Raw genomic sequence first — 26,423 nt, 5'->3', positions numbered from 1 at the left:
ATACACTGCTTATCAGGATTTTTAATTTACTGAAAATATTTTAAAACTAATAACATTTGTCATTTTTTCCTTTTTTTGTATGTAGAGCTTAGATTCAACTCCAACCATGTTAGAATTAACAGATGAAATACTGTTTCATAACATAATATTCCACACTTCCAGAGTGTTTAGTGGAATCATCCAGTTGCTTGTTTCTCCTGGTTTTCAAATAAGGAGTTATTTCTCTTTTGTTCATCCCCTCATTTCAGAAAAAATGAAGATGAATAAACTACGTCTTTCTGACATAAACCGGAAAAACGTTTTTGGAGAGAACTTATTGTATAAGGCTGCTCTGCACAATGATGCTGATCTCATACATCTTTGTATTAAAAAAGGTGCAAATGTTAATCAGCCAAGTTATGCTGGTAAGTTAGGGTTACCTCCTCTAGTTTTCCTGATAGTGGTTTGTAGGTTTAGCAGAATCACTGCCATGAAAGTATAGCAGAGTGGGCCTAAGGCAAGTCCTAAAGCTTTCTTGTAATTTTCTTTCTTAAGAAGCTCTTTGCCATTATCTTCAGGGAAGAGGGTAAGGTGAGGAGGGTGAATGGCAGAAAAAGAGCATTATATTTCTTCAAAGATTGTGGCAGGTGTCCATCTACAGTGCCATTATACAGAAAGAAGGATGGTCCCTGAGTCTGGTTTTGCGTGGTCATTGTCACTATGGGCTCAACTTTGGAGGAGAAATGTGGTCAAAAGCAGGAAGAAACTGAAGGTACCCTTATCTGGGGGTTAAAGGGAGATTTGTGACAAAATGGTAGATATACAGCAGGAGTAATGATGACCAGGGAGATGGAGAGAATAGAATATAGAGGTAAAGAGGTTCGGATAGGTCGTTCAGAAAACAGCAGTCTTTCTGTAAGGCTGGGTGTCTGGTGTAGTCTTCCTTGTGGGGAGAAAGAATATCATGTGTTCTTCTGGAGATGAGTGAGTAAAGATACTTAGGTACTTAACAAACTGAATAGCACTGGGCCAGTCTGAATGGTGCTTTGGGTATACAAGAATACTTTAAAATATTTGACTTTTTTTCATATTTTTCCACAACAGAGTTGAGAGAGAGAATTTGATTTGTCCCTCAGATTTATTGAATCCACTATATAATACAGGGTGCTTTCATGGTGATGTTATATTGTCTCATATAGTCAAAATATTTTTAAAGAAACAATCTAAAATTAGTATTTTTAAGGGCAAGCACAAAACATTATTAAGATGTCAAATATAAACAAATGTCATTTCTTTTTTGTGTAACAGGTTGGACAGCACTTCATGAAGCTAGTTTAAGAGGATTTCATGGCACAGCAAGTGAACTATTAAAAAGTGGAGCAGATGTAAATATCAAAGGAATGAACCAGATCACTCCTCTACATGATGCTGTGATAAATGGACATTATAAGGTACTTGAATTATTTTGTTTGCAGAGTAAATATTGTGTTCTGCAAATGTTAAATATCTCTGGGCCCATGCAACAGAAAAACACAGGGAATTTCAATTTTGGTTCATTCTGCTAATGAACATTTAGGATTTATAATAAAATTTTACTGTTCAATGTGTTTTTAAAATTTTTTTTAGTTGTAGATGGACACAATATCTTTATTCTTACTTATTTATTTTTATGTGGTGCTGAGGACCAAACCCAGGGCCTCACACATGCAAGGTAAGCATTCTACCACTGAGCTATAACCCGTCCTCTCAATGGGATTTTTGTGCTTAATATGGTAGATGTCATTTTACATATTTTTTTTTGCCTTTGAAGGAGGGGTGGGGTCTTACTGTGCTGCCCAGGTTCATCTCAAACTCCTGGGCTCAGTTGAGGGAACCACATCCCCTGCCTCAGCCTTGGGAGTAGCTAGGAATATATGCATGTGCCACCAAGCCCAGCTGGTAGATGCTATTTTACATATTATTTTTATGAATATACAGAACATTTTATATTTACACATAGTTAATTTTTTCAGCTTTTACTCCTTTAAAACTCTTTTCATATGGTGCTTTATGTTCTTTTAAAGAATATATTCTTCTTGTAGAATGTTACACAATGATATCCAGCTCTGATTGGAAGTGTATAGCCTCATAGAGTCTGTGCCATTTTCAGAATCAGCATAGTACACAGTAACCTCCCAGGGCTAATCATCAGTAAATACATTCCTGTGTGATTGTACCACTGGTTAAAATATCAAAATACTATAATTCCATATCAGTTAGTTAGTAGTACCTACAATAAATGTAACATTAAGTAAAATTATGAATTCCATTATACATGGTTTATTTCAGAAACCACATATGCTCTGAGCTTCCTACATTTCTTTTTGTAGTACTGTGAATTGAACCCAGGAGTACCCTGCTACTGAACTATATCCCAAGCCCCTTTTTAAAATTTCTTTTAATTAGTTATACATTAGTTATACATGACAGTAGAATGCATTTATGCATTTTGATATATCATGCATAGATGGGGTATAATTTTTCATTTTTCTGAGGGTACATGTTATAGAATCACATTGGTCATGCAGTCATATATGTACATAAGGTAATAAATCCTACTATCTTTCTTATCCCCATATCCCCTCCTTTCCTCTCCCTTCACTCCTCTCTACCTAATCTAAGGTAACTCAGTTCTTCCCTAGCACCCACCCCCTTATTGGGAATTAGCATCCACATATTAGAGAAAACATTCGTCCTTTGTTTTTTTAGGATTGGCTTATTTTGCTTAGCGTGATATTCTCCAGCTCCATCAATTTACTGGCAAATGTCATAATTTCATTCTTCTTTTTTGGGGGGTGAGGTGTACCAGGGGTTGAACTAAAGGACACTCAACCACTGAGCCATATCCCCAGCCCTATTTTGTACTTTATTTAGAGATAGGGTCTCACTGAGTTGCTTAGTGCCTCACTTTCGCTGAGGCTGGATTGATCGCGTGATCCTCCTGTCTCAGCCTCCTGAGCCACTGGGATTACAGACATAAGGTTCCATGCCTGGTTCATTCTTCTTTAAAGCTGAGTAATATTCCACTATACACACACACACACACACACACACACACACACCACATTTTCTTATCCATTTATCTATTGAAGGAAACCTAGGTTGGTTCCACAGTTTAATTATTGTGAATTGTGCTGTTATAAACATTGGTGTGGCTGTGTTACTGTGGTATGCTGATTTTAAGTCCTTTGGGTATAAACCAAGGAGTGGGATAGCTGGGTCAAATGGTGGTTCTATTCCAAGTTTCTGAGGACTCTTCATACTGCTTTCCATAGTGGTGGCACCAGTTTGTAGTCCCACCAGCAATGTATGAGTATACCTTTTTCTCCACATCCTTGCTATTGTTGCCTGTATTCTTTTTTAAATATATATATTTTTAGTTGTTGATATACCTTTATTTTATTTATTTATATGTGGTGCTGAGAGTCAAACCCAGTGCCTCACACATGCCAGGCAAGTACACTACCACTGAGCCCCAGCCCCAGCCCGTATTCTTTTTTTTTTAACTTTATTTTACTTATTTATTTTTTTATGTGGTGCTGAGGATCGAACCCAGTGCCTCACCCATGCTAGGCAAGTGCTCTATATTCTTGTTGATTGACATTCTGACTGGAGTGAGATGAAATCTTAGAGTAGTTATGATTTGCATTTCTCTAATTATTAGAGAAATTGAACATTTTTTCATGTTTGTTGATTGATTGCATATCATCTTCTGAGAAGTATCTGTTCAGCTCCTTAGCCCATTTATTGATTGGGTTGTTTGTTTTTTTGGTGTTAAGTTTTTGAGTTCTTAATATATCTCTATCTGACATGTGTGGCAAAGATTTGCTCCCAAAATGTAGTCTCTCTCTTCACCTCATTGGTTCTTTCTTTTCCTGAGAAGAACCTTTTTAGTTCGAATCCATCCCATTTATTGATTCTTGATTTTGTTTCTTGTGCTTTAGAAGTCTTGTTAAGGAACTTGGAGCCTAATCTGATGTGATGAAGATTTGGGCCTACTTTTTCCTCTGTTAGAATGAGTTTAGAAAGGTCCCCTCCTTCCATTTCATGGAATATTTTGAGGAGTATTGATGTCAATTCTTCTTTGGCAGTCTTGTAGAACTTGGCTGAGAATCCATCTGGTATGGGCTTTTCTTGATTAGTAGGCTTTTGATGGCATTTTCTGTTTCATTACTTGGAAATTGATCTGTTTAAATCTTGTATGACTTCCTCATTCAGTTTGGGTAGATCATATGTCTCTAGAAAAATTTCATTGGAGTAAAAATTTTTTCAAAATAGTTTCTGTACTTCAGACATGTCCACTGTGATATTTCCTTCTTCATTTTGTATTTTAGTAATTTGAGTTTTCTCTCTTTTTCTCTTCATTAGTATGATGAGGGGTTTATCTATCAATTTTTTCAAAGAACCAACTTTTTTGTTTTGTCAGTTTTTTCAGTTGTTTCAATTTCATTGATTTCAGCGCTGATATTAATTATTTCCTGTCTTCTACTGCTTTAGGTGTTGATTTGTTCTTTTTCTAGGACTTTGAGATGTAGTGTTAGGTCATTTATTTGTTGGCTTTTTATTCTTTTAATGAATGCACTCAATGCAATAAACTTTCTTCTTAGTACTGCCTTCATAGTGTCCCAGAGATTTTGATATGTTGTATTAGTGTTCTTATTTACCTCTAAGAATTTTCTTTTATTTCATTCTTAATTTCTTCTACTATTCATTCATCATTCAATTATGTATTATTTAGTCTGCATTTGTTACAGTAGCTTCTATTTTTTATTTTATCATTTATTTCTAATTTCATTCCATTGTGATTTGATAGAATGCATGGTATTGTCACCATTTTTTTGTATTTACTAAGATTTGCTTTGTGGCATGTGATATGGTCTGTTTTAGAGAAGAGCCACATGCTGCTGAGAAGAAAGTATATTTGCTTGTTGATGGATGAAAATTTCTATATATGCCTGTTCAAAGTCTAAATTATTAATTGTATTATTCAGTTCTATAGTTTTTTATTTAGTTTTTGTTTGAACAATCTTCTCCAGCCCTTTTAAAAAATATTTTGAGGCAGGGTCTGATTATGTTGCCCAGGCTATCTCCAATTTCAATCCTCCTGCCTCCGTTTCCTGAGCATGCATCAACATACCTGGCCCCACATATTTTGGGGGGGATGAGTATAGAGACTATATTACAGGGCTGAGCTGAGGTATTTGGTGAAGTTTTGGTTGTTGTTGGTATTTTGGTTTAGTTTGTTTTTTTCTGGTTTAGGGGATCCAATCTGAGGGCCTTATGCATGCTATGCAAGTGCTTTACAGTGAGCTACACCCTAAGCCTCTGAAGATATCTTAGTTGGGTGGAAAAACAGGTTTATCAACTGGGCTCAGGAAGATCTATTCTAATTATTTCCAGAAGAAATACCTAATATAGGTAAACGTGGGGAAAGCTTCTGGAAGCCAGGAACATAGATAGGGCATATTTCTTCAAAGTATTTAATTACTTCAGGAGCCTTTAGGCATTTTTGTTTATTTTGATAATGTTTTGACTGGTGGTGGATGGGGTCATCTCTATTCATTTTGTAGAGGGCTGAAGGGAGAGAATTCTGCCTAGAACCCAATTTTAATGGCCTGAAAAACTTGCAAGCTTGGACAAACAATAATATACCAGTCTTTCTATCCTTTATCTTTTCACAGCTGGTCTCCAGCAGAGAAACCTCATGTCAAAGCATGTCTTTCCTTTCCCCCATAGTTTATCTGCTCCCTCACTTACCAGGGCTGAACTTGGGGAATATAAATCTGAACATTTTACTTTTTCTTCTTTTCTTCACCTTTCTTCCTTTGTCCTACTTGGAAACTACTCCACTCCACTTTTCTTCATAGGCCAGCACTTTCTGTCTCCTATCTGACTTTTGTGGATATGTACCCTTCTCTGGTTCCCTTAATGAAGTAAAATAGACCAGAGACACAGAACTCCATTTTCAGAATCCAGTACCTCTACTTACCTCACTCCCTCTTGCCAATCCTAGTCTCTGATATGCTCCTGGCACCATGGCAGGAGAAAAGAAAATGATAAGATAGGAGTAAAAATTTAGAGAAAGATGAGAATTCAAAGCTGAAACCCAGTGGGTAAGGTGAAGTCACAGTCTCCCCCCCACCCAACTTCACTCTCTATTTAATTTGGGGTATCCAACAAGTTACCTCACCCCAGTCAAAGAGAAGTGAACAAAACTACAGGTCTGTTCTGGACTGAATTAGCAACCAGCCTTGGGAACCAAAATAGGATAGGACATGGTTTTGGAGGATGCAGGATGGATGGTGGAAGCATAAGATGAGGATCTAGACCTACCTTAGGAATCTCATAGGTGAGGCAAAGATGGAAAAAAGGCCTGGGCCCTGGGTATTGAATTGATCAAATGCTTTAGGTGTTAGGACTAAAGATATATGACAGGAAAGCTCTGGGAACATGATGCTGTTCCCAGCACCCAGCTGCTTTAAACATTCCACTTAGTTTAAGGAATGTCTAATATATTATTTTATAGGCACTGATCTTGATATTGGAGAGATACTAAAAGATTGATAACCTATGCTCTAAAAAAGTGAAAAAGCACTAAGAAATCTGCATATTTTATGATTCCACTTCTTTGAAATATCCTTAGTACTCAAATATGTAGAGACAGAATATTAGAGATGGAAGGTAGAAGGTGGAAAATAGGAAGTGACAGCTAATGGTTAAAGGGTTTGTTTTAGATGGAATTGAAAATGTTCCAAAATTAGATTGTGATTATGGTTGTATGACCCTCTTAATATACTAAAATATAATGTATTATATTCTTTTTTGTAATATTTATTTTTAATTTTAGGTGGACACAATATCTTTATTTTATTTTTATGTGGTGCTGAGAATCGAACCCAGTGCCTCACACATGCTAGGCGAGCACGTCACCACTTGAGCCACATCCCCAGCCCCTGGATTATATTCTTAAATAGGTGTATTATGTAGAATGTGAATTATATATCTTAATGAAACTGTTAAAAATAATAATTTTTTGTGGAAAAAGTTAGAATTTTTGAATTACAGATGACCAGCTCAGTGTGGTTCCTTAGAAAAATCCACAACAAATTGTTAAATATATGGTTAAGAGACATAGGCAAGAATGTGGTAATCTTTGGGAATCTGTAGGCATCATTAAGAACAAGTCATGTGCCGGGTGTGGTGGCGCATGCCTGTGATCCCAGTGGCTGGGGAGGCTGAGGCAGGAGAATCACAAGTTCACAGCCAACCTCAGCAAATTAGTAAAGCTCTAAGCAACTCATCGAGACCCTGTCTCTAAATAAAATATTTAAAAGGGCTTGGGATATGACTCAGTGGTTAAGTCATATTGAACCCACCCCTGGGTTCAATCCCTGGTACCAAAAAAAAAAAAGAACAACAAGTCATGCCAGACATAATCTTGATTCCTTTTATTAAGCTTACTTTCTTAATAGGTGAAGGAAATGGCATTGATATAAGATATCAAGATTTTAACAAAGCTTTTCTTGATGAAGGGTTTTATGGTATGTGTGTGTGTGAGATGTTGAATTGGAGGTTTGTTAGCATTGTTCTTAGGATTAACATATATTGAAAAAATATCCTATAAATGGGATGATTATTCATTCTGTGTGCATGTGAACTCTCATATAAAGATTGATTACATATCTTATTCTGTAAAGAGTGAAAACCATCTCTGGAACATGAACTGTATTTTGGAGTATTTTTTAGAAATCTCAGATATCATACCATTTTTACCCATAAATACTTGAACCTGTATCTCTGACAGATAAGAACATATTTTATACCTACAATATAATCTCACCAAATAAAATTGTTTCTTAATACCATTTTATATCTGTCCATATTCAAATTTCTCAGTATTTTCTTAATATTTATTTTTTAGTTGTATGCTATATACAATATCTTTATTTTTATGTGGTCTGAGGATCGAACCAGCACCCAGCACCCAGGGACTCACACACACTAAGTGAGCGCTTTACCACTGGAGCTACAACCCTAGCCCCAAATTTCCCAGTATTTTAAATCCACTGAGGTCCATACATTATGTGTATTCATTATGACTCTAAATATGTTTTAATTTATAATAGTCCTTTCTCTGTTTTATATAGGTTTTTATTGTTGTTTTATGTCTTTTATTTGTTGAAGAAACTGGGTTATTTGTCACATAGAATTTTGTAAATTCTTTGACCAATTTTATCTTTGTAATGTTGCTTAGCTTCTTTTGCGCCATATTTTCTGTAAATGGTTGTGTTTAAATGAAAAATCTACTTAGAGAATTTTTAGAAAGAAAAATAAATCATGAGTTCATCCTAGTATTTCTGTTTCATACTTATTAGTGTAGATCTATACTTAATTTTGGTTTTATACTTGCATTGCTTTTTTCTTATTGCTGACCATTTGTTTCTTAATACATTATTTCTTTATCATATAATATACTTACATTATTACTGTTAACATCCCAGGCATTAACAGTGAAACTACTAATGATTTTTTTGGAGGGGGGATGATTCTTTTTATTCTTTGGTTATATCCCATTAGGAATAAGAAGTCAAAATCCTTTTTTGTCAAGTACTTGAAACTATTTATTTCCTGTACTACTTGGCTTCTTATAGAAAGAAGTCAGTAGATTCTAAAGTAAGGAAAACACTTGATTAGGTAGCATGATTAAAGGTGAAACCCCATATGAGGAGCCTGATTCCTATTTCTGGGAGTGTGGACTGAAGTTTCAATGCATTGCTATTAAATTTTGGAATGATTTGTTAGGTAGCAATAGTCAACTAACATAGAACCTTTCTAGATTCAAAATAGGGGTGAAAAACTCAATCATTTATTTACTGCTTTGGTGAGAAATGATTTTTTTAAAATCAGAGTGTATATAAACAAACTTCAGAATTGCTAGTACCAGGTACTGGGCATGTAGCTCATTATGTAGCACGTTAGTACTTGCCTAGCATGCACCAGGCCCTGGGTTCAATCCCCAGAGGGAGTTGGTATATGTAGGTATTTGGCAAAATAGACTATATGTTACCTGAAACAGAGACAGCTAAGTAAATAAAATTAGTCCTTCCTTGGGATTACTAACCTGGATTTCCAGAAGAATAAGACCTTTCCCCTTCCTTGATCTTAAGTCACTCTTACATTGCATGGCTTATTATTTGACATAAAACATCAAGAGTTTTAACTCCATGGCCCTTTTGGCTATCTCCCTTTAGAATTATTTTCCAGAAATAAAAAAATGCATTCTACCTTTGCTGAAAAAAATAAGAAGATCCATACATGAAATCCTTTTATCTTTTTGTGTGTGGCTTTATATGAATTATAAATGTAATTATATCTACTATCACTTTCTGTTTCTTTATCTAACATTGAATTCCCATTGTAAAGTTATTTGAAAAGCAGAATTACTAAATTGCCGAGACTTAGTAATTTTAAAAGGATTTGGCTCATATTGTTCCTGTATGTGGTGTGGCATTTTTCTCTCCTAGAGACGTTACAACTTTTCTAACTAGACTGTGTTCTCTGTTGCAACTCAAATCTTATACTTTCAGAGTAGTAATTTTTATACCACTTTAAAGATATGGACCACTTGACCATAAAAAGTCTTGAGTTGATGACAGCAGTAGGAGTGAATTCAAGGTAAATATTGGCAACACTTGGGGTTAGCCAAAGTTTCCAGTGCCAGAATCTTCAGTAAATCACATTGATTTTCTAAAGAAGTGTTTGTGGTTTTCATTTATAAGAACTGTTAAACGTGCTATTTTTGCCATCATTTTCATCACCTACAGTACATGTGTGCATCTGATGATACCTTTATTTCAAATAAGATAAATGTTGTCTTTGTTTAGGCTGAACAGAAAGAAACTTCTCTTTTTACTTTGGACTGATACTGTGCAACCTTATCTCCCTTCATAAGAGCTTAGCTGTTTTCCTTTAAGGCAAAAGATAAAGTGAGAAACATGTCAAATATTATGTATAGATCACATATCTTAAGCCATGCCATCCTAACTTCCAGTTTACAGGAAACACAGAAAAGCTGAATGTATCAAGAAAGCATATTCAGAATGCAGGACGTTCTACAAGAAAAATTGGATAGGACTCTATAAAAAGTGAATACTTATAGGGGAAAAAAGATGGGATGATACTATGTGACCCATAATTGGATACTGATTTCCCCATAACAGCTATATCATGTTTTGAGGCATGAATTGGGAAAATATGCCCCATTCAGAAATATGAATATGTAAAGATATTGTATGATACTATGTAAATATATTAATAGCCTAAACTGTGTAATATTATGGTTATGTAAGAATATGTTCTTAGAAGGAACATATTTAAGAATTTAGACATATGATATCATTGGATTTACAACTTTTTTCAAATAGTTGAGTATTTTTTGTTTATACATGTATATACTCAAATATATAACTACATGTACATAGATGTATGCATATGTCTGAGGGGAGAAAAACATGTTAATTGTTGATTCCAGGTGAAGGATATATAAATGTTCATTGTATTGTTCTTTTCAGTTTTTTGTATGTTTGAAAATGTTTAAGGTGAAGATTTGGAAAAATATGGAGAAACAAACTATTTTAACTCATTTTTTAATAACATAATTTACATACCATAAAACTTACCCATATGAGGTATATAAAATTCTGTTGTTTGGGGTATATTCACAGTATTGTGTAACCAGCAACATAGTCAAATTTAGAACATTTTTATTATTCCAAAAACAAAATCCCTACTCATTAGCTGGCACTCCCAAGTGTCTACCCCTAGTCCCACATACATACTCTTCCATCCCTAAGAAACTGCTAATCTACTTCTAATAATTAGACTGAGGTTTTAGGTTTAGGGGAGGAAGGCTACAGAGGTAAAATGCCATTTTCAACAATCATATCAAGGTGCCTACTCTCAACATGACTATTTTTCAAATTGACACATAGTGGATATTTACTGAATGCTCATTATTGTAATTTAGATATGAGGTATCCCCCAAAACTCATGTGAGATAATGCAAAAAAAAAAAATTAAGAGTGAAATGATTGGATTATTAGAACCTTAACCTAATCAGTGCATTAATCTACTGATAGGAATTAAGTGGATGGTAATTGTAGGCAGGCAGGATGTGGCTGGAAAACGTGGGTCATTAGGAGTATGCCTTTGGGGTATATATTTTGTCCATGGTGAAGGGGGTGCATGCGCATGTACACTCCCACCCCTGCTTCCTGGTGCTATGTCCTGAGCTACGTTCCTCCGCCACATTCTTACATTCTTCTGCCATGATGTTCTGTCTTACCTCAGGCTCCCAGGAATGGAGTCAGCCATCTATGGATGGAGAACCTCTGAAACCATGAGCCCCAAATAAACTTTTCCTCCTCTGAAATTGTCCTTTTCAGGTCTTTGGATCACAGCTTTGAAAAAGCTGACTAAAACAGAAATTGGTCATTGCTGTGACTAACCTGACCATGTGGTTTAGAAGCTTTTGGAGCTTTTCAGAATTTGTGGGAAGAATTTTGAGTTATTAGAGATGCAAGCTAGAAAAGCTTTAGATTGTTACAGGTAGAGCTTAATGAGATTCTGCTGGGAGCCCAAAAGACCAGAATGCTGATAGAACTGTGGACAGTAAAGAGTGGGCTCGTGAGGTTTCAGAAGAGAAAAAAGACTCTTTTGGAAGTTGGACTCTTTCGGAAGTTTGTGTTATGTTCTGGCTAAGAAGTTGTTTATGTTTTGCCCATTTCCTGAGTCTTTTTTTGTGAGGCTGAATTTAAAGGTGGTATACTAATTAACTGGTGGAAGAAATTTTTAGTCAGCATAGCATCAGACAATGGCATTGATATTACTGGCAGCATTTAATTACGTTTATTATGAAAATTAAGAGCAGAAAGATTTGAAAAACTTGCAGTTTGGCCAGAAAACTGCAAGTAAAACTGGGCTAAGAAAGGTATGGTTATTAAAGATGGTAAAGCCACTAAAGAAACACTAAATACTTTACCCAGAAACAATAGGAAAGAAGGATTGAGATCATCTCCAGAATTGGCAGGACCACACCTATCTCAGGCTCAAGGGTGTTAAAGTAAAAATTCCTTTGAAAAGAGGTCAGTGGGGCACCCTACTTGCTCAGGGGGACCTGGGAAATTGTTTCACGATGCTCAGTGACCCAGGCATTGAGAGGCTGCTGCAATAGGAGTTCATCAACACTTGGCTACTATTTGAGGTGGTGGCAGACCTTGGCGTAAACTATGTGGTGCTGGTTCTGTGGGAATACAGGACGCTGGAGTTAGGAGGTCATGAAGGCTTCCACCAAGATTTCAAAGGAAGGCCTGGGAGGACACACAAAGTATAGCAGGCTAGGAGTTCCTAAAGGTAGCCCCTTAGAGAACGATGAGTGGATATGTGAGAAGGAAGCTGAAATTGTAGTGGAGAACACTGATCTTTCAAGGAAAATTGCAAGAATCAATAGAAACAGGCCACGAGAGAGGCCATGTGGGGTGCAACCATCAAATCCATAGGGGCAGAATTATATATACCCTTTGGAGAGAACATTATGATGTCCTGTTTCCTAGGTGTGGATACGGAATTAGAGAACTTGTTTGCCCAGCTGGATTTTGGTCTTGTTTTGGTCCTATTCCTTTTTTTTTGTACCCCTATTTCTCCTTTTTGGAATGGAAATGTTTACTCTGTGCCTTTATATGTTGGATATATGTAGCTTGCTTTTGATTTTTATAGGGACTCATGCTGAGAGTTTGTCTTGTGTCTCAGAGGAGACTTTGGATTTGGATTTTGAACAATCCTGTAACTGTTTGACTATGGGGACTCTTGGAAATGGAATGTATGTATTTTGCATTGTGAGACAGAGATGAGTTTGGGAAGACCATGAGTGGAATGTTATGGTTTAGATATGAGATGTCCCCCAAAAGCTCATGTGTTAAACACAAGAAAGTTTCAAGGTGAAATGACTGGGTTAAGAGACCCTTAACCTTATCAGTGCATTAATCCATTGATAGGGATTAACTGAGTGGTAACTGTAGGCAGGTAGGGTGTAGCTGGAGGAGGTGGGCCATTGGGGTGTACCTTTGGGATAGGGAGCGCTTTTGCACTCTCTCTCCTTCCTGGTGCCATATTCTGAACTGCTTTCCTCCAACACACTCTTTCACCGTGATGTTCTGCCTTACCTTTTGCTCCAAAGACTGGAGTCAGCCATCTGTGGACTGAGACCTCTGAAACTATGAGCCCTAAATAAACTTTTTCTCCTCTAAAATTATTCTTTTCAGGTCTTTGAACACAATAATGAAAAATATGACTAAAATACTTACTTAAGAAAAATATTTTACCTGAGTTCAGGGGGTATTACATTTTTTAGAATCACTGGGATTTTATATTTAGATTCCTTCAAAGAAATGAACAAAATATTCTTTTTATTTTACATAACTGCAGACCAATAAGCTTGTTTAGTAGCTAATTACTAGTCCAAGATTAAAAATATGATATGGTGGACTTTAATATATTCCAATTAACTCAAAGAAAAATGGTGAAACTTGAGACATTTTAATTAAGAATCTGATGTTCACATTTTTAGTTATGAGACTTATTTAAAACACAGTCAGATACAATAATATATAATCATATCTGCTAGACGCTCTTAGTAGATCATTAATTTTATGTAGTCTTTAAAAATAAAAGTAAGTTATTTTAGAAAATCAAGAAAATATAGCAAAGCTACAACCCAGCACACATTTGGATAGCACTGTTGAGAGCTGCAGCCGAAATGGCCCCAGCAAACTTCCAGCTGATTGGCTCCTCTGTGGTGACGCTCATTGGGCTGTTTCCCTGCCCTTTCAGACCACGGGGCTGCTCATTGGGGGACTCTTTTTGCTCCGCTCACGCGACCCAGCCAGTCTGCCTCAAGAGCTGGAAAATTGAAAATTACCTAGGAGTTCCAGTAGAGTGCTCGCCGGAAGTGTCGGTGGTGGCAGTTGAGCTCTCCGGGAATTCCTAGAGAGCTCGTGTGGTGCGTTGTGCGCTAAAAATAAAGTTCGTTCCTGCTTGACAAGTGGCTGGTGAATTGTGCTCAGCCAGGCTGCGGCATTTGGTGGCCCGTATGGGGAACGACTGAGGGTAAGGCATAAGGTAAACTGCTCGCCCCTGAGGGCAGGGCGAGAGGATGGGTAGCCATTTTAAGATTCTTCTTTTATTTTGTTTCCCTTTTGTTTTAAGTTGCCTGTCCCTGGAGATGGGTGAGACGGAAGAAAAACCGCTCACATCTGAGGAAAAACTATTTGCGTCTGAGGAACAGATAGGGAGAAAGGACGGATGGACATTTCAGGAGGATAGAAATACTGATATAATGAATTTTTGTTCCATTTTTGTTTCATTTTGTCTTGGTTTTCTTTTTTTTTTATCTTAGTGAGGGGTATCTTCGTTCCGGAAATATGGAATTAAAAATTAGTAAGAACCTAACTGAAAGGGCGTTAAGTAAAGTGCTAGAAGAAGGAGGCATCTCAGTAAAATCAAGAACAGTTAGGGCATACGTTAAGACAATACAAAGGTGTAGCCCATGGTTCATTAAAGAGGGGTTGTTAAATATATCACAATGGAACCATCATGGTGAAGATTTTAAAAAGATACAAAAGGAAAGCCCAGGAACTCTGCCAGTTGGCACATTACCATTATGGACGTTGGTACAATCTTGTTTGCTTAGTCTAGGAGAAGACATCTTACATCAAGTAAAAGAGGAAATCTCTCGAGTTAGTCAGACAAAGGAAAAAGGTCTAGAGGAGGAAGGGCTATCAGGGGAGAAGTTACAACCGGAGGCTGCTACTAACACCTTTCTATCACCAGAGGGCGTAATTGTCCAACAGCTCCACCTATGGAGACAACATATGCTGGGAGGCCCCCAACCCCCATAGTTGATAGATGGGATCCTGAGACAGGACCTCAAAGATTAGCATGCCCTGTATTTGAGCAGGCAGGAGGGCAGCAAATTCACCATGCTTTAGATTTCAAAACAGTGAAGCAGCTAAAAGAGGCTGTAACAACCTGTGGTCCTCAAGCACCCTTCACTGTAAGCATGGTTGAATCCATTACCAACTTGAACATGACGCCAGCAGATTGGACTAGTATGTGTAAAGCTATGCTAAATGGAGGACAATACCTGTTATGAAAGGTTGCCAATGAGGAATTTTGCATGGAGACGGCTAGGCGAAATGCAGCAGCCGGTTATCCTCAGAGAAATCTAGATATGTTGTTAGGAAAGGGACCTTATGAGGGTCAGCAACAACAAATTGCATATGATCCTGCCATATACTCACAAATTGCTGCAGATGCAGTTAGGGCATGGAAGACTTTACAAGGACATGGAGATTTACAAGGTCAATTATCTAAGGTAATACAAGGAGCTAGTGAACCTTACACTGAATTTGTAGATAGGCTTATTCAAACAGCTACCAGAGTTTTGGGGGATACAGAACAAGCAATGCCATTAATTAAACAGCTAGCCTATGAACAAGCAAACAGATGGTGCAAGGAGGCCATTAGACCATGGAAACATGGAGATTTAAACACATATATTAAATTATGTAGAGACATTAATGAACAAGGGCAAGTATTGGCAGCTGCAGTACAATAGGCTTTAGATGCCAGGCCAAAAACATGCTACAATTGTGAACAAACAGGACATTTTAAAAGGAATTGCCCCATAGGAGGAGGGTTTAACAAAACTAGGTATCAAAGGGGTAGAATACCGGGTATTTGCCCACGATGCCTTAGAGGGAGACATTAGGCTAATGAATGCCGTTCTCAAACCACCATAGAGGGTACTCCGTTATCAAAAAACAGACAAGGACCAGGTGTTTATCCACAATATCATGGAGAAAGGCATCAGGCTCCATTGCCAAAAAACGGACAGGGGGGCCCAATGCTCCGGGGCCCATGACCACAAATATATGGGGCACTGGAGGAACCTAGCAACACCATCAGGGTAGTGCCCAGGACACATTATCCATTAGATCCCTCACTAGACAAACCAGAGGGAGCGCAGGATTGGACATCTGCGCCTCCGCCAGAGCAGTTCTAACTCAGAGATGGGAGTTCAAATCATTCCCACAGGGGTAAAAGGGCCTCTTCCCCAAGGAACAGTAGGCTTATTATTGGGACACAGTTCTTCTACTCTAAAAGGATTTATGATAAGTCCTGGGGTAATTGATCCCACTTATGAAGGTGAAATAAAAATTATAGCCAGTTCTCCAAGGGGTATATCAGTAATTTCACCAGGAAATAGAATAGCACCCAGCACACATTTGGATAGCACAAAACAGGAAAACTTCAGACCTGGGAATCGGGATGTCCTAAAGAATTTTTCTAAGGCAACCTCTTTGAGATGAACTATCTCCATTGGTTTGTTGCCCAGCATTTTTTTTTTCACTGAAGTTGCTATTACACAAGATTTCAACAGTAGCTTGATCTTTGTCTTGATCTCAGTTATTTTTGGCTCCACTATGTTGGAATTGTTTGCAATAACTGCTGAAAGCAGCTCTGTCAAGTCCCCTCTTTGATTTACACCCCAGAACTTGACTGAGAATAGTACAGTGACTTCATTAAGTATTATAAAAAAACTCATGCCAGGAAACCTTGAGAAGCTACAATAGAAAGATACCAAGGCTGTTTAGGAGGATGAAATGAGAATATCTGTCTTCCAGTGGGTCAGTTAAACATGTCCTTTGCTGGAACAAGCAAGTGACTGAGCTTCACCATTTGGAGTGTGCTTCTTGCAGAGGTTTTTTTTTTTTTTTTCTTTTGACTCATCCCACAAAGCACCATGCCTTGGGGTTATTGGACTTGGTACTTCATTTAAGCCACACAGAGAGATGAATACCATTGCTATATTCCCATGAAGGAAAATATTAAATTGAAACCAACCCCATCGCCAGTGTTTCTCAGAATAAAAGGAGCTTGTTAAGTGAAACCATTGTAAAGTATTATCTCCTCTACCCTGCTTTTCTGCCAGAATATTAACTAAGCAACATTCATACCCTTTTCAGGATTTTATATTAGAGTCCACAGACTTAATTGAAACCATACAGAGAGATGGTAAACTTGAAAACATTTTTCAGGGGCTTGGCATTATTGAAAAGAGGATCATAATAGTGTGGGTTACAGTTGAGGGAGCTGTGCTGGTGTTATGGTTTGGTTGTGAAGTGTTCCCCAAAAGCTTATGTGTGAGACAATGCAAGAAAGTTTAGAGGAGAAATGATTGGGTTACGATAGCCTTAACCCAATCAGCAAATTAATCCCCTGATGGGATTAACTGAGTGGTAACTGAAGGCAGGTGGGATGTGGCTGGAGGAGGTGGGCATTGGGGGCATGCCTTTGGTGTATATATTTTGTATCTGGAGAGTGGAGCCTCTCTCTGCTGTGTGATCATCATGTAAGCCACTTCCCTGTGCCATACTCTTCCTCCATGATGTTTTGCCTAACCTGGAGCCTGGAGAAATGGAGCCTGTTGTCTATGGATGGAGACTTCCAAAACTGTGAGCCCCCCATATAAACCTTTTCTCCTCTATGGTTATTCTAGTCAGGTGTTTTAGTCAAAGCAGCAAAGAAGCTGACTTAACAGCCGGTAAGACAGGGGTCTCAAAAGCAAGAGACCATGCAAGAAAGTCCCAAATATCTTGATCTGTTTATATTTCCTCCTGTGTTAGAATTTTTAAAAATAGAATCTTAAACCAGAAAGGGAATCTTTAGAATAATTTCCTTGGTGTTTTCTTTTTTTTTTTTTTTAATAAAATGCCCAAGATCTAGAGAAGTACAGCAACTAGGTATGAGACTCCAGGTCACACAACTGGGTTGTGGCTGAAACATGATTATTTCCACATGACTACTGATGCTGACAAAGATCACTTGGCTGAGGTAGGGTTTGTCATTTTTCCATAGTAAGGTTATTCCTCCACCATTTATATAACTAACCACTTTGCAAGGAAATCTTGAATATAGTCCACACTTAAGAAGTGGGGAAGTTAATCTTCACTGTCTTGAGGTTGAATAAAGAAGTGTTTTTATATTCTTTTGTTTTTCATATACCCACATAATTAATTTTATTGGTGTGCTTTGTTTTTTCATAAGGGTTTGAATTATTGTCTCTCATCACTTGCTGTTTGCCCAATTACCTTTAATATTCTTTTAAGCCAATAAATTCTCTCAACTTTTGTTTACCTGAGAATGTCTATTTTGCCTTCGTTTTTTTAAAGGACAGTTTTGGTAGATAGAAGATTCTCGGATGACAGTTGCTTTTCTTTTTCTCCCTCCTCCTTTTTTTTTTTAAGCATTTTGACTCACTAACTCCATTCTTTCGGGCCTCCATTTCTTCTTTGCTAATAAGTTAGGTGTTAATTCTACTTGAATTCCAATCTAAGTGATGTTATTTTTTCTCTTGCTACTTTAAGGATTACTTTTGAATTTTAAGATTTTTAACTATTTATTTATGCATATGCTTTGGAGTTTATCATATTTAGAGTTTGTTGAACTCCTAGAATGTGTAAATTCATGGTTGGCATAAAGTTTTCAGCCTTTATTTCCTTAAATATTTTTTCCTGTGCATTTTGCTCTCTTCTCTTCTTCAGAAACTCCTACTATATGTATGTAGATATGGTTTATGGTGTCCTACATTTCTTCAATGCTCTGTTCACTTTTATAAAGTTTTCTTTCTGTTATTCAGATTGTATAATCTTTATTAATTGTTTTTCCAGTTCGACTGTGGTCCCTCTGAAACTCAAACCTACTTTTAAGGCTCTCTGGTGAATTTTTCATTTTGGTTATAATTTTCAACTCTAGAATTTCAATTTGTTTCTTTGTTTACAATTTCTGTCTCTCTGTTAATATTCTCTATTTGATGAATCATTGTCATCATCCCTTTCTTCAAATCTGTACAAATGGTTTCCTTAATGGTTTGAATATATTCAATAGATGTTTTGGAGTACTTTCCCACAAATATAGGCCCTCTCAGAGCAGATTCTATTGATGCTTTTTAATGATGTATATAGGCCACACTTTACTGTGTCTGCATGTATCTCTCTTCCTCCCTCTCCCCCCCGCCCGCCCCTCTCAATCTGGACAATTTAGATAAAGTATTGTAGCAACTCTGTGTGCTCATTTCTCCCAACATATACCCAAACAGGGCTGTTATTTGTTTGCTTTTTGTTTAGTGATTTGGTCTCACTCAAAATTGTTTTCTTATTTTTAATCTTTAACTTGGCTTCTTTGGGAACACCTTCATTCAGGACCATTTAGTGTTCAATTACTGATTTGTCAGAGGTTATGTTTAAGCTTACTAAACTAGGAAAGTTTTCACTTTTTTAAAAAAAATAAATTTTATTTATTCTGATTAGTTATATATAACAGCAGAATGCAGTTCAATTCATATTACACAAATACAGCACAATTTTTCGTGTCTCTGGTTGAACACAAAGTAGAGTCATACCATTTTTGTTTTCATACATGTACTTAGGTAATGATGTCTGTCTCATTCCACTGTCTTTCCTACCTCCATGCTCCCTCTCTTCCCTACCCTCCCTTTGCCCTATCTAAAGTTCTTCTATTCCTCCCATGCTCCTCCCACCAGTCCCCATTATGAGTCAGCATTCTTATATCAGAGAAGACCTTCGGCATTTGGTTTTTAGGGACTGGCTTACTTTACTTAGCATTATATTCTCCAACTCTATCCATTTACCTGGTTGCCATGACTTTATTCTCTTTTAATGCTGAGTATTATTCCGTTGTGTATATACCACATTTTCTTTATCCATTCATCTATTGAAGGGTATCTAGGTTGTATCCAAAATTTAGCTATTGTGAATTGTGCTTCTATAAACATTGATGTAGCTGTGTCCCTATAGTATGCTGTTTTGAAGTCCTTGGGATATAGACTGAGGAGTGGGATAGCTGGGTCAAATGGTAGTTCCATTCCAAGTTTTCTTTTTTCTTTTTTTATTGGTTGTTCAAAACATTACAATGCTCTTGACATATCATATTTCATACATTTGATTCAAGTGGGTTCTAAGGAATCTCCATACTGCTTTCCAGATTGGTTATACCAGCAATGTATGAGTGTACCTTTTTCTCCCTATCCTTGCCAACACTTATTGTTGTTTGTATTCTTAATAGCTGCCATTCTGACTAGAGTGAGATGAAATCTTAGAGTAGTTTTGATTTGCATTTCTCTAATTGCTAGAGATGTTGAACATTTTTTGATGTATTTGTTGATTGATTGTCTATCATCTTCTGAGAAGTGTCTCTTCAGTTCCTTGGCCCATTTATTGAATGGATTATTTGTTTTTGTGTGTGTGTGTTAAGATTTTTGAGCTCTTTATATACCCTAGAGATTAGTGCTCTATCTGATGTGTGTGTGGTAAAAATTTGCTTCCAATCTGTAGGCTCTCTGTTCATTTCACTGATTGTTTCTTTTTCTGAGAAGAAGCTTTTTAGTTTGAATCCATTCCTTTTATTGATTCTTGATTTTAATTCTTAAACTATAGGAGTCTTATTAAGGAAGTCGGGGCCTAATCTGACATGATGGAGATTTAGGCCTACTTTTCCTTCTATAGACACAGTGTCTCTGGTTTAAATCCTAGGTCCTTGAATCCACTTTGAGTTGAGTTTTGTGCTTGGTGAGAGAGAGGGGCTTAATTTCATTTGGTTGAATATGGGTTTCCAGTTTTCCCAGCACCATTTGTTGAAGAGGCTATCTTTTCTCCAGTATATCTTTTTGGTGCCTTTGTCTAATATGAGATAAATGTATTTATGTGGGTTAAACTCTGTGTCTTCTATTCTGTACCACTGGTCTAGAGGTCTATTTTGGTGCCAATGTCATGCCATTTTTGTTACTATAGCCCTGTAGTATAGTTTAAGGTCTGGTATAGTGATACCACCTGCTTCACTCTTCTTGCTAAGGATTGCTTTAGCTATTCTGGGTCCTTAGTTTTCTAGATGAATTTCATGACTGCTTTTTCCATTTCTATGAGGAACATCATTGGGATTTTGATTGGAATTGCATTAAATCTGTATAGTGCTTTTGATAGTATGGCCATTGTGACAGTATTAATTCTGCCAATCCAAGAACAAGGGAGATCTTTCCATCTTCTAAGGTCTTCTTTAATTTCTTTCTTTAGCGTTCTGTAGTTTTCATTGTAGAGGACCTTCACCTCTTTTGTTAAGTTGATTCACTGATATATAGATTCACTGATATGTAGAAATGCTTTTGATTTATGGGTGTTGATTTTATATCCTGATACCTTGCCGAATTCATTCACTAGTTGTAGAAGTTTTCTCGTGGAATTTTTTGGGTCTTCTATGTATAGAACCATATCACTGGCAAATAGTGCTAATTTGAGTTCTTCTTCTCCTATCTGTATCCCTTTAATTTTTTTTGTCTAATTGCTCTGGCAAGAGTTTCAAGAACTATGTTAAATAGAAGTGGTCAAAGAGGGCATCCCTGTCTTGTTCCAGTTTTTAGAGGGAATGCTTTCAATTTTTCTCCATTTAGAATGATGTTGACATGGGGCTTAGCATAGATAGCTTTTACAATATTGAGATAAATACCTGTTATCCCTAGTTTTTCTAGTGTTTTGAACATGAAAGGATGCTATATTTTATCAAATGCTTTTTCTGCATTTAATGAGATGGTCATGTGATTCTTATCTTTAAGTCTACTGATGTGATGAATTATATTTATTGATTTCTGTATGTTGAACCAACCAACCTTGTATCCCTGGGATGAACCCCACTTGATTGTGGTGCACTATCTTTTGTATATATTTTTGTATGCAATTTGCCAGATTTTTATGAGAATTTTTGCATATATGTTCATTAGAGATATTAGTGTGAGGTTTCCTTTCTTTGGTGTGTTTTTGCATGGTTTTGGAATCAGGGTGATATTGGCCTCATAGGATGAGTTTGGAAGTGTTCCCTCCTTTTCTGTTTCATGAAATAATTTGAGGAGTATTGGTATAGTTATTCTTTGAAGGTCTTGTAGAACTCAGCTGTGTATTCATCCGATCCTGGGCTTTTCTTGGTTGGTAGGCTTCTGATGGCATCTTCTATTTCATTGTTTGAAATTGATCTATTTAAATTATGTATATCATCCTGGTTCAGTTTGGACAGATCATGTGCCTCTAGAAATTTACTGATGCCTTCAGTATTTTCTATTTTATTGGAGTACAAATTTTCAAAATAATATCTAATTATCTTCTGTATTTCGGTGGTGTGTGTTGTGATATACCTTTTTCATCATGGATGTTAGTAATTTGAGTTTTCTCTCTCCTCTTCAGTAGCATGGCTAAAGTTTTATCAATTTTATTTATTTTTTCAAAGAACCAACTTTTTGTTTTGTCAGTTTTTTTCAATTGTTTCTTTTGTTTTGATTTCATCTCTAATTTTAATTATTTTCTGTCTTCTACTGCTTTTGGTGTTGTTTTATTCTTCTTTTTCTAGGGCTTTGAGATGCAATATTAGGTCATTTATTTGTTGATTTTTTTCTTCTTTTAAGGAATGAACTTCATGCAATGAACTTTCCTCTTAGTACTGCCTTCATAGTGTCCCAGAGATTTTGATGTTGTATTAGTGTTCTCATTTACCTCTAAGAATTTTTAAATTTCTTCTTTGATATATTTTGCAACCCACTGTTCATTCAATAGCATATTATTTAGTCTCCAGGTGTTGAGTAGCTTCTGTTTTTTATTTTATCATTGGTTTCTAATTTCATTCCATTATGATCTGATAGAATGTAGGGTAGTATCTCTGCTTATTCTATTTGCTAAGTGTTGCTTTGTGGAATACTATGTGGTCTATTTTAGAGAAGGATCCATGTGCTGCTGAGAAGAAAGTGTATTCACTCATTGATGATGAAATATTCTCTATATGTCAGTTGAGTCTAAGTCATCGATTGTTTTATTGAGTTCTATCATTTCTTTGTTCAGCTTTTGTTTGGAAGATCTATCCAGTGGTGAAAGAGGTGTTTTAAAGTCACCCAGAATTTTGTGTTGTAAGTCTATTTGACTCTTGAACTTGACAAGAGTTTGTTTGATGAATGTAGATGCTCCATTGTTTGGCACATATATATTTATAATTGTTATGTCTTGTTGATATATGGTTCCCTTGGGCAGTATAAAATGTCCTTCTTTATCCCTTTTGATCACCTTTGTCTTGAAATCTACTTTATTTGATATGAGGATAGAAACTCCTGTGCTGGGTTTCTGTTCTCACGACTAAAAGGCTCAGGGGTTACTCCAGTTAAACTGGGCTAATTGGGCTGCATGAAATAACCACACAAGAGACACAAATACCTTTTTCTTTGGGGTCGCTGTGACGGCCCCTCTGACCTTAAAGGTCCGCAGGAAGAGAGAGAGCGAGAGCATGCGCTGACCCCTTTTATTGAGGAGAAGCTATTCAAATGAGGCAAGGGGTCAGATTTCAGGGGGCTGAGTCTGTCTTCATGATGTCCACTGTCAGCAGGTTGACTGACACCTGGGTAGGCCACACCCAGGAGCACAGTAAGAGAAGAGGACACACACAAGGTACTTCCATGGAAGATTCTATCCTAAACAGGGCAAGGGGTTTTATTACAAAGGAACAGGTGAGCATAGCTTCACCCATGGAGCTGTAGCAAGACCCACCCATGCACGAGACACTGACCCTCGAACCCAAGAAGGGTGGGGAAAGCTCTGCCTCTTTTCTGCGACTGAGCGCCTCAGCACCCAGCCGGGGAGTGTGACTCCGTCACGTGTAAGGTTGGTCTCCCACACTCCTGCTTGCTTCCGAAGTCCATTTGAGTGGTATGTTTTTTCCCAACCTTTCACCTTTAGTCTATGGATGTCTTCTCCTATGAGATGAGTCTCTTGGAGGCAGCATATTGTTGGGTCTTTTTTTTTTTTTTAATTCAATCTGCCAGTCTATTTCTTTTTTTTAATATTTATTTTTTAGTTGTAGTTAGACACAGTACCTCTATTTATTTATTTTTATGTGGTGCTGAGGATTGAACCCAGGGCCTCACATGTACTAGGTAGGTGTGGCTCTCTACCACTAGCCATTCTTGTTTATTTTTGGTATTTAACCGACTTGGTTTCTCCTTTGATTAGCTTTTCCTTTAGTGTAATACCTCCCTTTGCTGATTTTCATTGTTGTTTTTCATTTCCTCCTCATGGAATATTTTGCTGAGGACGTTCCATAGTGCAGGCTTTCTAGTTGTAAATTCTTTTAACTTTTATCATGGAAGGTTTTTATTTCATCATCAAATCTAAAGCTTAATTTTACTGGATATAAGATTCTTGGTTGACATCCATTTTTTTAAGAGCTTGATATACATTGTCCAGGATCTTCTAGCTTTCAGGATCTGGGTTGAAAAATCTGCAGATATTCTAATTGGTTTCCTCCTATATGTAATCTGATTTCTTTCTCTCATGGGTTTTAAGGTGTTTTCCTTATTCTGTATGCTAGGCATTTTTATTATAATGTGCCTTGGTGTGCATCTGTTGTGATTTTGTATCTTTGGTGTCCTGTTAGGCTCTTGTATTTGTTTTTCCAATTTATTCTTCAAGTTTGGAAATTTTCTGATATTATTTCATTGAATAAATTGCTCATTCCTTTGGTTTGGAACTCTATGCCTTCCTCTATCCCAATAACTCTTAAATTTGGTCTTTTTATGTTATCCCATATTTCTTGAATGTTCTGCTCATGGTTTCTTACCATCTTTACTGTCTGACCTAAATTCTTTATGAGATTATATATTTTGTCTTCATTGTCTTCGGTCCTGTCTTCCAAGTGGTCTAATCTGTTGGTGTTGCTTTCTAGTGAGCTTTTAATTTGGTTTATTGTTTCTTTCATTTCAAGGATTTCTGTTCATTTTTTTTCAGAACCTCCATCTCCTTATTGAAGTAATGTTTTGTTTTCTGTATTTGCTTGTGTAGCTCTTTATCGAAATGATCTTTTGTTGCCTGTACTTGTTCTCTTATACCATCCTTTAATTCACAGAACATTTTAATTATGTACATCCTGAACTCCTTCTCTCTCATTTCTTCTATTGTGCTAGCCATGGATTATAATAATGTTGTATCTTGATTTGGGGGGGGGGGGGCATTTTTTCCCTTGTTTTTTTTTCATGTTGTTTGTGTATCTTTCCTTCTAGCACTGAGGATCCACAGCGTTACTGGTTTTTATGGTTTAGGCTTATAGTGTCCCTGCAGTGTTCTAATGCCTCTCCTTTTATGGGAAGAACAATGTTAGCAGATCTCAGTACAACCACTATACAACCTTAAACCAAATGGTTGCTATTAAGATGTTTATAGCTTTGTCACAATATACAGAAATGCTGAGTTCAATTAATTTTTACAACATAAACAGTAGGTTTGCAGAAGAGTTTACAGTTTCTGATGGTGGACAAAGAACCATGGGTGAGGTGTAAAATGAGATGGTGGGGGGGTAGGAGGTGAGGAGACAGAGTTATTAGATCTCAGGAAGTGTGAAAAAGGAATCTAAAGAAGATGGCTAGTATCAGGGGAAGAGAGAGGAAGTGATTTTGGGAAAATAAGTAAGTGGGAAGACAAAAGAGTATATAAAACAAATAAACATAAATATTAAGAAAATAAAAATATAAAAATATGAAATAAAAGAATATATACAACACAACTGTAATATACTATTCAGACATCCCAGTCCTCAGTATCCTAATTCATGCAGAGTACTTGGTTTCACAAATGTTAAATGTGAGGGTGGGAAAATAGGTGGTGGGGGGAGTCTTGAAGGAAGAAACAAGGATTGTTTTTGTTGGAGTTCAGTATCTTTATTGCTTCCCTTCTCATCCAATAAGTGGTGTTTTCTGTTACTTGCTGGTATCTCCACCCTCACTATGTTGAAGGTTTCCAGGGTGGGAGGGTTGGTCTTAGGTTCAGGGCCCCTGGAAGTGGCATATGGCACCAGCCGGTCCCTAATAAGCCTATACCCCAAGGATCTCCTTTGGGGTCCACTTGTGTGATGTGGTAGCCTGGTCTTATCTCCTTATATTGCTTGTAGACCTCACAGTTTCTTTAGTCTCTAAACTGTGTCTCATTCACCCTCTCTCTTTCTACTTCCTGGTTGGAGACCTTTTTCTCAGGAGGTCTTGTGGGTTGCGCTCTAGGGGCTGCAAACCTGTCTTGGAGAGCTGTTTTGTATTGGGAAGTCACTGGGTGGGGTAGTGGCTGGCTGCCAGGGAGAGGGGGGAGATGGGGACTATGGATACCTGCCCAGCCCATGTTCCAAGCTGGGAGTTGCCACAACTAAAGATGGCCATGAAGGTGTCCCAAGATGGAGGTGGCTGCTTTTAGTGATGGAGTGTC

At 37.1% G+C, this 26,423-nt stretch overlaps 1 protein-coding gene across 1 annotated transcript in view; it reads left to right on the top strand.

Moving 5' to 3' along the window:
* Nucleotides 1–26,423, top strand: part of Ankrd31 (ankyrin repeat domain 31) — a 190,863-nt gene that overhangs the window by 70,454 nt on the left and 93,986 nt on the right. The window contains 2 exon segments of the mRNA XM_034636448.2: nt 249–404; nt 1,288–1,430. Coding sequence (XP_034492339.2) covers nt 249–404; nt 1,288–1,430 — 299 coding nt within the window.

The sequence above is a fragment of the Marmota flaviventris genome, chromosome 5 (assembly GCF_047511675.1).
Source record: "Marmota flaviventris isolate mMarFla1 chromosome 5, mMarFla1.hap1, whole genome shotgun sequence".
NCBI classification, from domain to species: Eukaryota; Metazoa; Chordata; class Mammalia; order Rodentia; family Sciuridae; genus Marmota; species Marmota flaviventris.
Note: the sequence above shows the minus strand (reverse complement) of the source record. Positions and strands in the feature narration are given on the sequence as shown.